The 12,357-nt window shown below is 37.3% G+C and overlaps 2 protein-coding genes across 3 annotated transcripts; one reads left to right on the top strand and one right to left on the bottom strand.

The window, feature by feature from the left end:
- Window positions 1-224: 224 nt before the first annotated feature.
- Window positions 225-4,288, top strand: LOC107840274 (ABSCISIC ACID-INSENSITIVE 5-like protein 7). The gene is made up of 5 exons (XM_016684093.2): window positions 225-1,111; window positions 1,860-2,945; window positions 3,358-3,429; window positions 3,521-3,550; window positions 3,866-4,288. Exons 2-5 carry the CDS (start codon window positions 1,890-1,892, stop codon window positions 3,938-3,940), a joined length of 1,233 nt encoding a protein of 410 aa, XP_016539579.1. The 5' UTR covers window positions 225-1,111; window positions 1,860-1,889; the 3' UTR covers window positions 3,941-4,288.
- LOC107840273 (protein DJ-1 homolog C) lies at window positions 4,269-9,752 on the bottom strand. 2 transcript variants are annotated; one of them, XM_016684092.2, is made up of 8 exons: window positions 9,335-9,752; window positions 8,498-8,698; window positions 7,613-7,762; window positions 7,347-7,526; window positions 6,501-6,578; window positions 5,604-5,804; window positions 5,284-5,421; window positions 4,269-5,212 (listed from the first exon to the last, which is right to left on the bottom strand). In XM_016684092.2, exons 1-8 carry the CDS (start codon window positions 9,545-9,547, stop codon window positions 5,003-5,005), a joined length of 1,371 nt encoding a protein of 456 aa, XP_016539578.1. In that variant the 5' UTR covers window positions 9,548-9,752; the 3' UTR covers window positions 4,269-5,002. The 2 variants fall into 2 exon arrangements, with proteins under 2 accessions (XP_016539578.1, XP_047251031.1); XM_047395075.1 differs by lacking the exon at window positions 9,335-9,752 and having other exon boundaries at window positions 7,613-7,773; window positions 8,498-8,637.
- Between the last annotated feature and the right edge of the window lie 2,605 nt (window positions 9,753-12,357).

The following is a 12,357-nucleotide window of genomic DNA, read 5'->3' as shown; positions in this document are numbered from 1 at the left end:
TTATGGGACTGTCAACTAAAACGATAGACAAATGGACAAGAGCCATCTATTCGTTAGTGAGAAAAGCACAGAAGTGACGGCACTAATTCTACCACTTTTCAATATCTCATTGGCCAAAGTCACATCATCTTTGAGCTCTCTCATTGGTCCACGTTTTGATATTCTACTGCAACACGTAACTGCAAATATGTATATTAAAATGATAGAAAAAATAATACTCCTTCGTTTATCTCATGTCACATTATTTAAAGTGACAAGATAGTTTAGAAAATAAAATTTTATAACTTTTAAAATCCACGACCTAATATAAACCTTAAAATTTTTTTTCACAATAAACCGTGATGCTCCTCCCGTTCAAATTTCTTTCGTTTAAAAAAAAATGACTCTTTCCCTTCTTTTAATGATATTTAACTTTAATTTTTTAACTTAAATACTCCCTTAAAAAATATCTACTTTAATTTGACGTAATTTTTTATTTTTTTTAAATTTGAATTTTGAAACTTTAAATTAAAGTTGTATCAAATGTATCAAAATATTCTTTAATTTTGTAATCCTAAACATGCCATGTGAAAAGTTGAAATTAAAGTATTGCCAAAAAAGAAAATGGATCATTCTTTTTAAACTAACTAAAAAGAAAAATATGTCATTCTTTTTTAAACGGAGAAAGTATTTAAGATCATAAATATTTTTAACTTATCTTAATTTAAAATTAGAAATTTCTCAAATTTTATGTTAAAATTAAAATATGTAAAACTCTCATAATGCATAGAATTCGAGAAGGATTTCATCACAAGGGTGTATGATCCTCAATTTTATCTTGCATTTATGTTGGATATTATTTTTAAGATTTAAACTCATAATTATCTGATTACATAATAATAATTTTATTAGTTATTTTAATATAATTCTTTAAATAAATATTTTTTTTTCTTTTAAAAAGGGACTTAAAAAGAAAAGTGGCGTGTAAGATAAAGAAGTGTGCGGTATAAAAGAGCAGGTAAGGGGTGTAAGAAAGAAGACACTTGTCGAGTGGAGCAAAGCCCTAAAATCAGCGAAGAAGAAGGAAACGACACGCTTCTGCTCTCTCCGCTGCTCCTCCTTCTCTGCAAGGGTATAATTGTCTCTCCACTTCCTATTCTCATTTGTCTATTTTCTAACAACTTCAACAAATTGATCAATCTTTTTTTTCTAATCTTGATTTAATTAACTTGAAATCTTTGTATTTTTTTTTTTGGGACTTGTAATGATCTTGAACAGGATCAAGTATATTTTTTTTTAAGTATAGATGGTTGAATTAATTAATTTTGTTTCTGGGTTTTTGGGGTATGGTTAAATCTTGGATCCAGTCAAAACTGATCTAGTAGCTATATTTAGTAGTATGTTTTATACTGAAATGAGCTAAGTACTATTAATCATGGGGTTTTAACTAAAATAAGATATTGATCAGGATTTTTCAGTTATATAAAAGTTAAGTACAGTTAAGTAAGATCTTAAAGATTGCAACTTTCTCTAGTGGACATCTTTAATCTACCTCTGAAGGCCAACGTGTCAATAAGATAAATAAACTCAGGGCACTCAATGGCATGCGTTAAGTTGATTGACTATCTGAATTTTTACCAACCCCAATTTGCTCTTTTCTATTATGGAAAAAAAAGCTTTAAACTTGTCACAGTTCAGATAGGCCTGCTATTTGTTAATATGGTGAATATTATGTCTCCTGAGAGTGGAGGGTCTAAGGATAAGATCTACATATATCCTACCCTCTCCGAACCAAGTGCTGGGATTGTAGTGGGTGTGTTGTTGTTGCGATGGGTCTACTTTAACTGATAAAGCTCCTACTGGTGATTTTTTCTTATCAGATAATCAAATACCCTTGGTGTTGTAGTACCATGGGATCTTACATGAACTTCAAGAACATTGCTGACACACCACAGCCAGAGAGCAACACGGGGAAGTCAATGGGTAATGGTGATCTCCCTTTGGCTAGGCAATCTTCCATATACTCGTTGACGTTTGATGAGCTTCAAACTACATTTAGTGGACTTGGAAAAGATTTTGGATCAATAAATATGGAGGACCTGTTGAAAAGCATTTGGTCAGCTGAAGAGTCTCAAGCTGTGGTATCGTCTAATGGTGGAGGAGATGATGGGAATGGGAATCTACAGAGGCAAGGTTCTTTCACACTACCTCGGCCACTTAGGCAGAAAAGTGTTGATGAAGTATGGAGAAACTTTCAGAAAGAAACTGTTGGTACCAAAGATGAAAGTGCCTCTGAGAAATCAAGCTTTGGGCAGAGGCAATCTACCTTGGGAGAAATGACATTGGAGGAGTTCTTGGTGAAGGCCGGGGTAGTTAGAGAAGATATGCAATCTAATTCAAACTCAATTGGTATTACATATAACGATGGTTTGAGTCAGCAGAATAACAACAGTTTGAACATAGCATTTCAGCAACCAACTCAAGACACTGGACTGTTGATTAATCAGATGGCAGCCAATAACATGTTGAATGTGGTTGGTGCCACGGCTTCACAGCAACAGCCTCAGCAGCAGCAGCGGCCGCTTTTCCCCAAGCAAACAACAGTTGCATTTGCATCTCCTATGCAATTATCGAACAATGGTAACCTAGCTAGCCCTCGGACAAGGGCTCCTGCTGTTGGAATGTCCAGTCCTTCTGGAAATACTAATAATATAGCTCAAGGCGGAGTTATGGGGATGGGAGAATTTCACAGTGGAGTTTCACCAGCAAAAGGAGGATCCCCTGGAAACGATTTCACTTCAAGGAGCAATGTGGATACATCGTCTCTTTCACCTTCCCCTTACGCATTTAATGAAGGGGGAAGAGGTAGGAGATCCGGTAGTTCTTTGGAAAAAGTTGTAGAGCGAAGGCGTAGGAGGATGATTAAGAACAGAGAATCTGCAGCTAGATCAAGGGCTCGGAAGCAGGTGAACTCATATGTTGAGCTATTATCTGACAGTTACAATATTTACTTGTGGTTATGATTCTTGAGGACCATTACATCATTAGGATTTACTCTAAACTTCTTATTAATGTGACACTTGGTCAACAACTTTGTATAATGAAACGGATTCATGCAATTTTAAGTAATAGTACTGAAGATATTGACAGCATTATTTTGCTGTTAATAAGGACTTCCTGATGACAGTCTTCTTTAATTACTTTAGATCTAATAATGTCTGATGAATTCTTAAACATTATTACATCTGCTTAAAACAGCTCACTTATGCACTCAACATGTTTATAAACTTTGGTTTCCCATGAATTACAACTTGAATTTGTTAAATGCTTATATTGTGAATGGACTTCCTAATCGCACCTTCATCTGGGATGCGACAGGCCTATACTTTAGAGTTGGAAGCTGAAGTGGCAAAGCTTAAAGAAATTAATGAAGAGTTGCGGAAGAAACAGGTACATACCAAATGGTCGAAATCATGAAATCATTGCATTGTCATTGTTAAGTGTTAGCGTTGTAACTTTCACTTTTGAATTGTTCACGCAGGCTGAAATTATTGAGAAGCAGAAAAATCAGGTACGAAACTCTTTTAAGTACACTAATAATTGGCTCAAACTTCAACCTCGGTGTAAGCAAATGAGTAAGTTCTGCAGTAGTTCACGTCTGACTAATCAACAAAATGAGCAAAGCTTCCATGAAGCAAGCCATGTTTATATAATCAGTTATTGCACATTCATGTGTTTCACCTGTAAAGATGTATAAATTTGCAAGTTTATTCAGGCTGTGAGACTAAGACATGTTATTAGTTAAACTAAGTTGTCTACTGTCTGGTGGATTGCTGGTGTCGTCCCTAAATTTGTTTGTTAAACATTCCATTTCGTGCAATTGCAGCTACTGGATAAAAGAAGTATGCCATGCGGATATAAATTAAGATGCTTGAGGAGGACACTGACAGGGCCTTGGTAGAAGAATGTGGAGTTGAAGCAAAATCAAGATTAGGCAATGGTTAGGTGGATGGAATTGTGAGTTTATGATCTGATTCAGATCTATTTCACATATGTGGTGACTTCATGTATGGGATTGAGATGGTATCTATTCATGTACATTATGTAAACGGTCTGCTTGTATGAATTTGCTATTTGTGCACTTCTTATTTGCTTCACCACATTACTGATATAGGCATTATGCAAGAAGAATGTATCAGTTCCATAGCTAGGTGATAGATTTATTACTAGAACGAAAGAGAAACATATTTGGAGGTAGCTTTTCTCTGTAAAAATAATACAGCTATATACCAACAACTCTACTTCCTTACTCTTGCAACTTGCAAGGCTTGCTTTAACTAAAATTCAATCAACTCATTTGTCTCCAAAATGCGGATGAACGAAAATGAAACGTACTACTCCATGGATTGTGAAATCGTCAGAGAGATGAATAAAAATACAAATCCATGATAGAATCTATTGTCTATAGTGTTCAACAAGATCCATCCTCAAATGCATGAGAGCAGCACTCTTCTTTATTGATGCTCTAAAGGCAATAATCTTGATTCTGGAGGCCAAACCATTGTGAAGAATAGAAACTTGTGAGCAGGATTGCTGTATAGCATCCAGACGAGTTGAGACAAAGATAAGGCGAAGAACAATATGCCCATACATTGCGTCATTACTTTGATCATCACTCTCTCTCTGATGCATGCCTGGTGGATTGATAGTAAACGGCCTAATCCCAGGTAAACATCTACTAGAAATTCTGTATTGTAGGTTAAAGATTAAAGTGAATGTATAAACCATCTTGTATTGAGATACTCGCCCAGTTTGCCCCGATTGCAGTTAAGTGCTGACTTGGCTACTGCATTGGAATGAGCCTACTATCTTTGGCAGACGTAGGAAAAATTCATTCTCAGGCTTGTTATATCAACTACCAAGTCATCAACGACAATAAATTTGCTCATCACGTAATTGTCCGCCAATTTGAGCCGCCACCTTAACATACTTGGGCAATCCGAAGGTTTCAGGACTGGCAATTCTAGCTCCTAGGGTATTGATAGACAAGACCTTCTGCTACGCTCCTTGCCCTTGCATGCCCAAAAAGCTTGGTCACAATAGCCAATGCAAACTGTGTGGCTGTAGAAAGTCCCTGGCTTGTGATAAGTTTACCATCAATAACTACTTGAGCATCATTTACCCCGTCTTTGAGCTTGTCTATAACAGCAGGATGTGCAGTGGTTTTCTTGTCCTGCTTAAGGAAGAAGTGTAAAATGAACTTCTTTTCTCGAAATTAAGACGTTCAAATGGGTAATCTCCTACCTTTATTAACCCCTGTTTCTGCAAGACTGCAGGTGAAGAGCAGATTGCACCAAATATTCTTCCAGCTGATTCTTGTTCCTTAAGCAACTTCTTCAGAACTTTTGACTTGTGCAGCCGTTCAGCCCCAGCAGTTCCTCCCTAAGGAATTAGAACCAATTAATCATCGAAGCAAGTGGAAGGACCTATGATATTCATTCTCATATATGAGTTGGTAGTAGGTACAGTTCTATCACAATAGGGGTTATTTATTCGCCTGCCTAAAACTTTTGTAGAACCAGTGGAAATGCTCATTAAAATTAAATGAGAAGATTGAGCCTCACCGGGAGGATAATCAAGTCATATATGGAGTCAGAAATAGCACTGATCAACTTGTCTGCAACAATTTTTGTTCCACTTGATGCCAAGACCCGTGCTGATTTTTCCACGGAAGCCACAACAACATTCACCTTTGATCGTCTTAGAACGTCTATCAAGGTAACAACTTCAATTTCTTCAGACCCGTTGGCTATTGGAATGAGAACCTACAAAGTTGTGAAGACGGAGAACATTGACATGTCTCAACAATAAATTCTTTACACACAAATATTACTAATCCCAGGACACAAGTCCAATCTCTCGTCGAGTAAGACAAGCACCTGTGTGTAATTGTTCCTAAATCATATAACAAGAACAAATTCCATGTGCAAAGAGTATGTCCCCTAATGTTGATGACATTCGCAACAAACCTTGCGCAATGTCAAAAACAAATTTCACATTAACCACATTACTTGCTAGACAGTAGACATATTCTCTCTACAAGGTAGTAACTGGAGCAGTACCAGCATTAAAGCTGCAAGTCAACATGAAAAAATTGACAGCAGAAGGTGGGAAGAAAAGAATAAAGAAACCATATCCTTTTCTTTTTTTGAAATGGGGAAACCATATCCTTTTCTCATAACAACGGAAGATGCCCACTGACACCGATGTGTTTTTAGCACAGCATTACTTGAAAGGAGGATTGTCAGAAAAACATGTATTTGCATCATAGTTATGCCAGAATGCTGAATGGATAAGCACCGAATAAGGAAAATGCACATTCATAATTAAGACCCTTTAACAGTGCCTTTGACATTATGCCACGAGATAAAGAGCTCATAGAGGTGATTACATTGTTACTGAAATTAGTTCTGTAATTACAATTTAAGTTCCAGCATGAAGCAAAAACAACGAAGACTTACTTGGGGGGTGTGATCAAGAGACCATCCAACTTCATTGAATTCTTGTCTCTTTGGATCATCATCTGCAGGATTCATTAACTACACAAGTGTACAGAAGTTCCATGAGCACAATCTAAGTATAATAAACAACCCAATCAGATAACAGATGCAAGTCAGATACAAATAAATCGAAGGCAAATTAAAAATGAGGTGTTCACGAAAGGTTTTTCATAATTGCAAGTTGTGCACAAGCCATCTGAATTTTAGTTGTATCCTGTTCGATTGAACTTATAAACCAGGTCAAGGAACAACTTTCTCTTACACTCTCTTCATAATTGATCCTAAAGTAGAAAAGAACTCCATTTGCCACCTCTAAAGTCAATGTCGGAAGTTCTTTGAAGGAGTAGAATCGAGTTTCTCTTAGTTGAGGAGTAGTCTTACTCTTTGATCCCTTATCTTCTTTTGGTGGAAACAGAAAGTTCCCTGTTGTATAGATAATTGAGCAGAGTTTGTAGAGGATCATGATTTGTGGATTATTTACTTTTTGATATACCCCTTGTATACGGCAATTTTGGCCATGTTTATAAATCGAAACACATCTACTTATTTTTATTTTTTTTAAAAAAAGTCAATGCTGGAAGCAATGGAGAAACCACAAATAAGTTGCATCTCTTAGTTAAACATGTCTTTAGAACCTAACCAGCAATAGTTTATGATCGAATTGGTTTCAGTATCTCAACCCAATACAAACTAAATAACAACCCATGAATGATCCAGTTACCAGTCAGCTCAGCATTAAGATTAAAAAACAAATTCTATGTGAAGAGGAAGTATGTTAAGAATTTAAGAATAACGTCATTCACTCACCAATAGTTCTCCAATTTCTCTGGCAACAGGCTCGCCAAAAAGCTGCTCCACTAAACATATGGCAAACTCAAATGAAGTGCCAGGACCACGACTTGTTGTTAGCTCTCCAGAGACTTGCGTACTAGTTTTCACCGCCCGGAAGGAAGGAATTTTATCTATAAACGCAGGATGACAAGTGGTCTTGACAGACACTGCATCAATTAACCAAACTAGGAACATAGACACTGCGAGAAAAGCAAACTCAATAAATTAAATGCAATAGTCACCTGTTTCCTCTTAAGAAGACCCCAAGGCAAAAGAGTGACTGCTGGAGCAGCACATATGGCACCATAAAGTCTCTTCTCCTCAACTTGCCTGCTTGTGATCTTCTGGAGGATTTCACAGTCTCTTAAACGAGCAGAACCGGGCATTCCTCCCTAAATCAAATCTATAAATCAGTTACTACTAATTTCCACCCATGAAATTGACACATGGATAAAGTCATAAAACCGTGATGGAGGGAGCGGAAGCTAAATCATCAAAGCCTGAAGTTATATTAGAGATACAAAATACTAAAGTCTGTAGAGCAAGAAAAACCTCTACGAGGACACTAATGCATCAATAGAACAGTGTGGAGCCTATTAATCATTGAAAAGGTGTATCCCTGTGCTGACACTTCTTTCACAGTTGAATCAGTTCCAATCTAATACATTAATTGTAACAAAGCAGCCTTAACTAACTCAAGTTTCATTTCACTAGATGGGGAAGGACCATTACTACCATGAAATCTATACTCTTTAAACACACTACTTAGCTATAACCAACTGTGTGCTTTCCACACGCATCTGAGCTAAACATGGCATCTCTGATTTGCTTTGCATCGTGGTAATTCTTGAAGTCACCAAGTAAAAGAAATATCAGAGTGGAGAAAGGATATGTGTAGTAAAAGAAGCAGCAAGTCAGTATACTGACTTTCAGAAAATGCATTTCACATAAACCTTCACAGCTTGTAACAGGCAGATATTCATGGTGAATATTTCGTTAAAAAGATCAAATGACATATACAACACCGTGATCCCTTTTTGGAGGTCTCCACAATATCCTTAATGCTGAGGAATACAACATTACCAATTTTTTTTTAAAAAAAAACACTAAGGAAATCTCACACTAACCGGCAATGCAACAAGATCAAATGTTTCAGCAGAACAAGCAGAGATGAAAGCATCAGCAACTAGTCTAGTGCCTCCAGACGCTTGAACCTCCAACTGCTGCTCTACTGATGCCACTGTTACCTCTGCACCAGCCCGGCGCAGAACATCAGCCAATATTACAGCTTCCATTTCTTCAGTGCCAAACCCAATTGGCACAAGAACCTATAAGCACCTCAAAAGAGAAAAGAAAAGGCAAAGCTCAGTGAAGCTCTATAGTTTGAGAAATACCCATTCTCACTATCAAAAGTCAAACAATCAACTAGTATTCTTACATTTATAGCTATTGGACTATTTATTCTAGTTCCTATCGCTTTTCTATATATGATTTACATAAAAACAATCAGTTTGAAACCATTAGTCATTAACTAATTTGGCCAAAATTAACCTAAAAATAAGTTCCAATACTAACTACTCGTATGTAACATCAGTGCTATACTTGAGACCCCTTTCACTCCCAAAATAGCGAGTAATTTATCAATCTTCAAAATATTCCAACTTCATTGCGGCCTATTTCATTCCTACACTGGTAACTAATTTGTCAAATTTCATCCAAATTTGATACATCCCTTTTACCATAAAATCAAACAAAACTTTCCTCTTCAGTTTTAACCCATGAAGGGTCGCACCACAAGGGTCTATTGTACCTATCCTTACTATGTCCACTGCTCGAATCCGTGACTTCCTTATTATCACATGACAACAACTTTACCAGTTACGTCAAGTCTACCCTTCCTACTTACCAAGCAAATGAATAAAACCCCCAAAAAAAGAAAAGAGTGAACAGAAAGAAAAGGACACCTTTTTGGGAGAGGTGGAAGCGGCAGTAGCTGTTGGCGCAGTTATGGGGTCTAATATAGGAGTTGCAGAGAGTGTTTTAGCTAATTTAGAAGAGGTTTTCTTTGGAGGAGCTGCAAAATTGAGAGATGAAATTGTACAGGAAATAGTAGTAGTAAAGTTGGAAATTGGGAACTTGGCAGTGGAAACTGAAACCAATGGAGATATTGACTTCATTGTCTAACAATTTATATTTTGGTCGCCGGAGATTGTGCTCTACCCGCCGCTCGGAATGCATATAACGACGGCTATACGAGAATTTTGGTGAGGTTAATCGGACAATGTCACGAATCACAAAGATTTTTTGCTTGGATATTTTGAGTAGTAATTTTCATTTTGGTCGGTTTCAAAAATTAGTAATTATTTAATAACATCAATTCTTTTTTAGTTTTAGTGAATTCCACTTTATAAAAAAATAATTATAAAGTAAATTTTAAAAAAAATAATTTTGTAAACTTTATAAAATTATCATTTATTTCCTAAATTTCATACCCGATTAAATGACGACTTGTAAAATAAGCAAAATGGCTCAGTGAGCCCTTGTACTAGGTCGGTTTTATAAATTGGACACTTCTACTTACATGTTTGTCATCTAGACCCCTGAACCCATTAAAAAATTATATTTTGCATCCTTTGACCGTTGACCGAGCAAACGTGCATTGAAACTGATGAGTAGGGCGAAGAACGTGAAGGCACTCGCCTAAGGTGTGAGTAGAGATCAATTTTTAGTCAATTTTATATTAAAATAATTTAAAAAATGATTAAAAAGGCAACTCAACTTTTTTTCAATTTTTTTAATCTAGAAATATTTTTAAAAATTTAAAATAAAAAATAAAAAATCCCCCCTTCCCCAACCCCCTCCCCCGTCCAGCCATCCCTCACCCCACCCCTCTCCTATCGACCCCAGCCCCCCCTCCCCCACCCTACCTCGTCCCAACACCCCCACCTTACCTCAGCCTCAGCCTCATCCCAACATCCCCACTCCATCCCAGCCCCATTTCCAGCACCCGACCCTACCTCAGCCCCGTTCCCAGCACCCTTCACCTCACCCAGCCCCGTCCCAACACCCCCACCCCACTCCACCCCAGCCTCATTCCCAGCACCCCCACCCTACCTCAGCACCCCACCCCAACCCAGCACCCCACCCCACCCTAGCCCCGTCCCAACACCCCCACCCTACCCCAGTACCCCTATCCCACCCCAGCCCCGTTCCCAGCACCCCCACCCCACGCAGCCCCTTCCCAACACCCTCACCCCACCCTAGCACCCCTACCCCACCCCAGCCCCTTCCCAACACCCCACCTCACCCCAGCCCCATTCCCAGCATCAAACCCCATTCCCAGCCCCTCCCCCCCAATTCAATTTTTTTTTCCTCTATATTTAATTTTTTTTATATTTTTTGGGGATTAGAATTTAAATTTGAATTAAAAGTGAGTGATAGTGGATATTGAAAAATTAGTGAATTTAATGAATAAACTTGAAAAAACTTGAAGTTTTTGTGAATGTGTTAAAGATATTCAAATTTAAAAATAAAAAATTCATTATGTTTGTATATATGAATTTATAGTTAAAAATTTAAATTAGTTGGAGAAAAATTTTAATTCTTTGGAATGAATTTGATGTTTAATTTGTGAGTAAAAATAAAAACATGATTATTCAAAATTTTCTACAATTTATTGTTAACGCCCCGAGTCTGTACCCCGGACGCTACACAGTGCTCATAATCCCGAGGGACCACAAGCTAACCCATGACTGATACCTGCTGCAATAACTGAATAACAACACAGAATATATATGCGGAAATTGGCGAAAACTTGCCATAAGATTCAATCAGTAAATAATACTGATAATACTGAAAGAGGTATCACAAATACCCAAAACTGAAAGACAAATCTGAAATCTGAATAGCTGTCTGAAATACTCTAGTCTAAGAAGCCTCTAACTATCTGCACTGTGGAGTTGATGGGACAAGTTCCCAACTAACTCCGTCTATTGACACAAAATGAAATACTCATGTCCTCGAACTATGAGGACTCACCACTACACTGAATGCTGAAACTCTGGTCTACTAAGGGTGCTCTAGAGCTCGTGCATCGGAACCTATGATATAAGACATCATAGCACAAAAAGCATGCGTCAGTACGTTGAATGTACTGGGTATGCTTAGTGAGGTAGGCTGAAATGCATAGGTTCATATGTATAAACAATAATAACTGAATAACATGAGTATGACTTAATAAGAGTACATGCATGAATACGTATACCGTAAGTGAAATAGTGATAATATTGAACACTGAGTCTGAATATTGATCAACTGATTAACTGGATAACTGATACTTATAACTGATAACTGGGTGACTGTATCTGACAGTCCTGAATTCTGGGGAACCATACTGAGTTCCGTACTGAGTTGAGTGACTATGTCTGATAGTCTTGAATCTGTAGAACTGAACTGAGTTCTATTCTGAGACTGAGACTGAAACTGAGACTGTGGGAGGTAATCATCTAACCAACATGCCCTTCTCTGAACTGATTGGGGCATTTTAACAAACATTTGCGTGATATATCTTGCACATAGGCTAACTTGACATGAATTCTTGCTCTTATTAGTTCACATGAACAATTTACCAAACACTTGAAAGGCATAGAACATGCGCATAACACTAATTAACATATGAGCACACAAATTCAATCATCAAATTCACAATTTGAAGGTTTTAACATGATCTCACATGATAAGACATATAAATCAATAAACTCCACATGAAACTTAGCATAACATATTGTAACACCCCGTACTTAATTACGTGCATTAGCCATGGTTATATGTGTTGGAGTATATGTATTGATCATAAGTTAGGTATATATGAGTTTAAGTATGAGTATTGATTATTTTGAGATGGTTTCAAGTGTATAGTTTGATTATATGTGTATAGGAATCGACTTTATTTATACCGGAATTTGCTCGTCGAAGTTCCTATGCGAAG

This window comes from Capsicum annuum, chromosome 8 (assembly GCF_002878395.1).
Source record: "Capsicum annuum cultivar UCD-10X-F1 chromosome 8, UCD10Xv1.1, whole genome shotgun sequence".
NCBI classification, from domain to species: domain Eukaryota; kingdom Viridiplantae; phylum Streptophyta; class Magnoliopsida; order Solanales; family Solanaceae; genus Capsicum; species Capsicum annuum.
The sequence above is the reverse complement of the archived record's forward strand: the minus strand, read 5'-3'. Positions and strand labels throughout refer to the sequence as shown.

Bases quoted from the DNA above. Each gene is read 5' to 3' on its own strand.
- LOC107840274 (XM_016684093.2), top strand. From the start codon at position 1,890: ATGGGATCTTACATGAACTTCAAGAACATTGCTGACACACCACAGCCA. The intron at 3,430-3,520 runs GTACATACCAAA...TTGTTCACGCAG, and splicing joins AAGAGTTGCGGAAGAAACAG to GCTGAAATTATTGAGAAGCA. The intron at 3,551-3,865 runs GTACGAAACTCT...GTGCAATTGCAG, and splicing joins TTGAGAAGCAGAAAAATCAG to CTACTGGATAAAAGAAGTAT.
- LOC107840273 (XM_016684092.2), bottom strand. From the start codon at position 9,547: ATGAAGTCAATATCTCCATTGGTTTCAGTTTCCACTGCCAAGTTCCCA. The intron at 7,763-8,497 runs GTTAGTGTGAGA...GATTTGATTTAG, and splicing joins TTGATCTTGTTGCATTGCCG to GGAGGAATGCCCGGTTCTGC. The intron at 5,213-5,283 runs GTAGGAGATTAC...TTCCTTAAGCAG, and splicing joins AGAAACAGGGGTTAATAAAG to GACAAGAAAACCACTGCACA.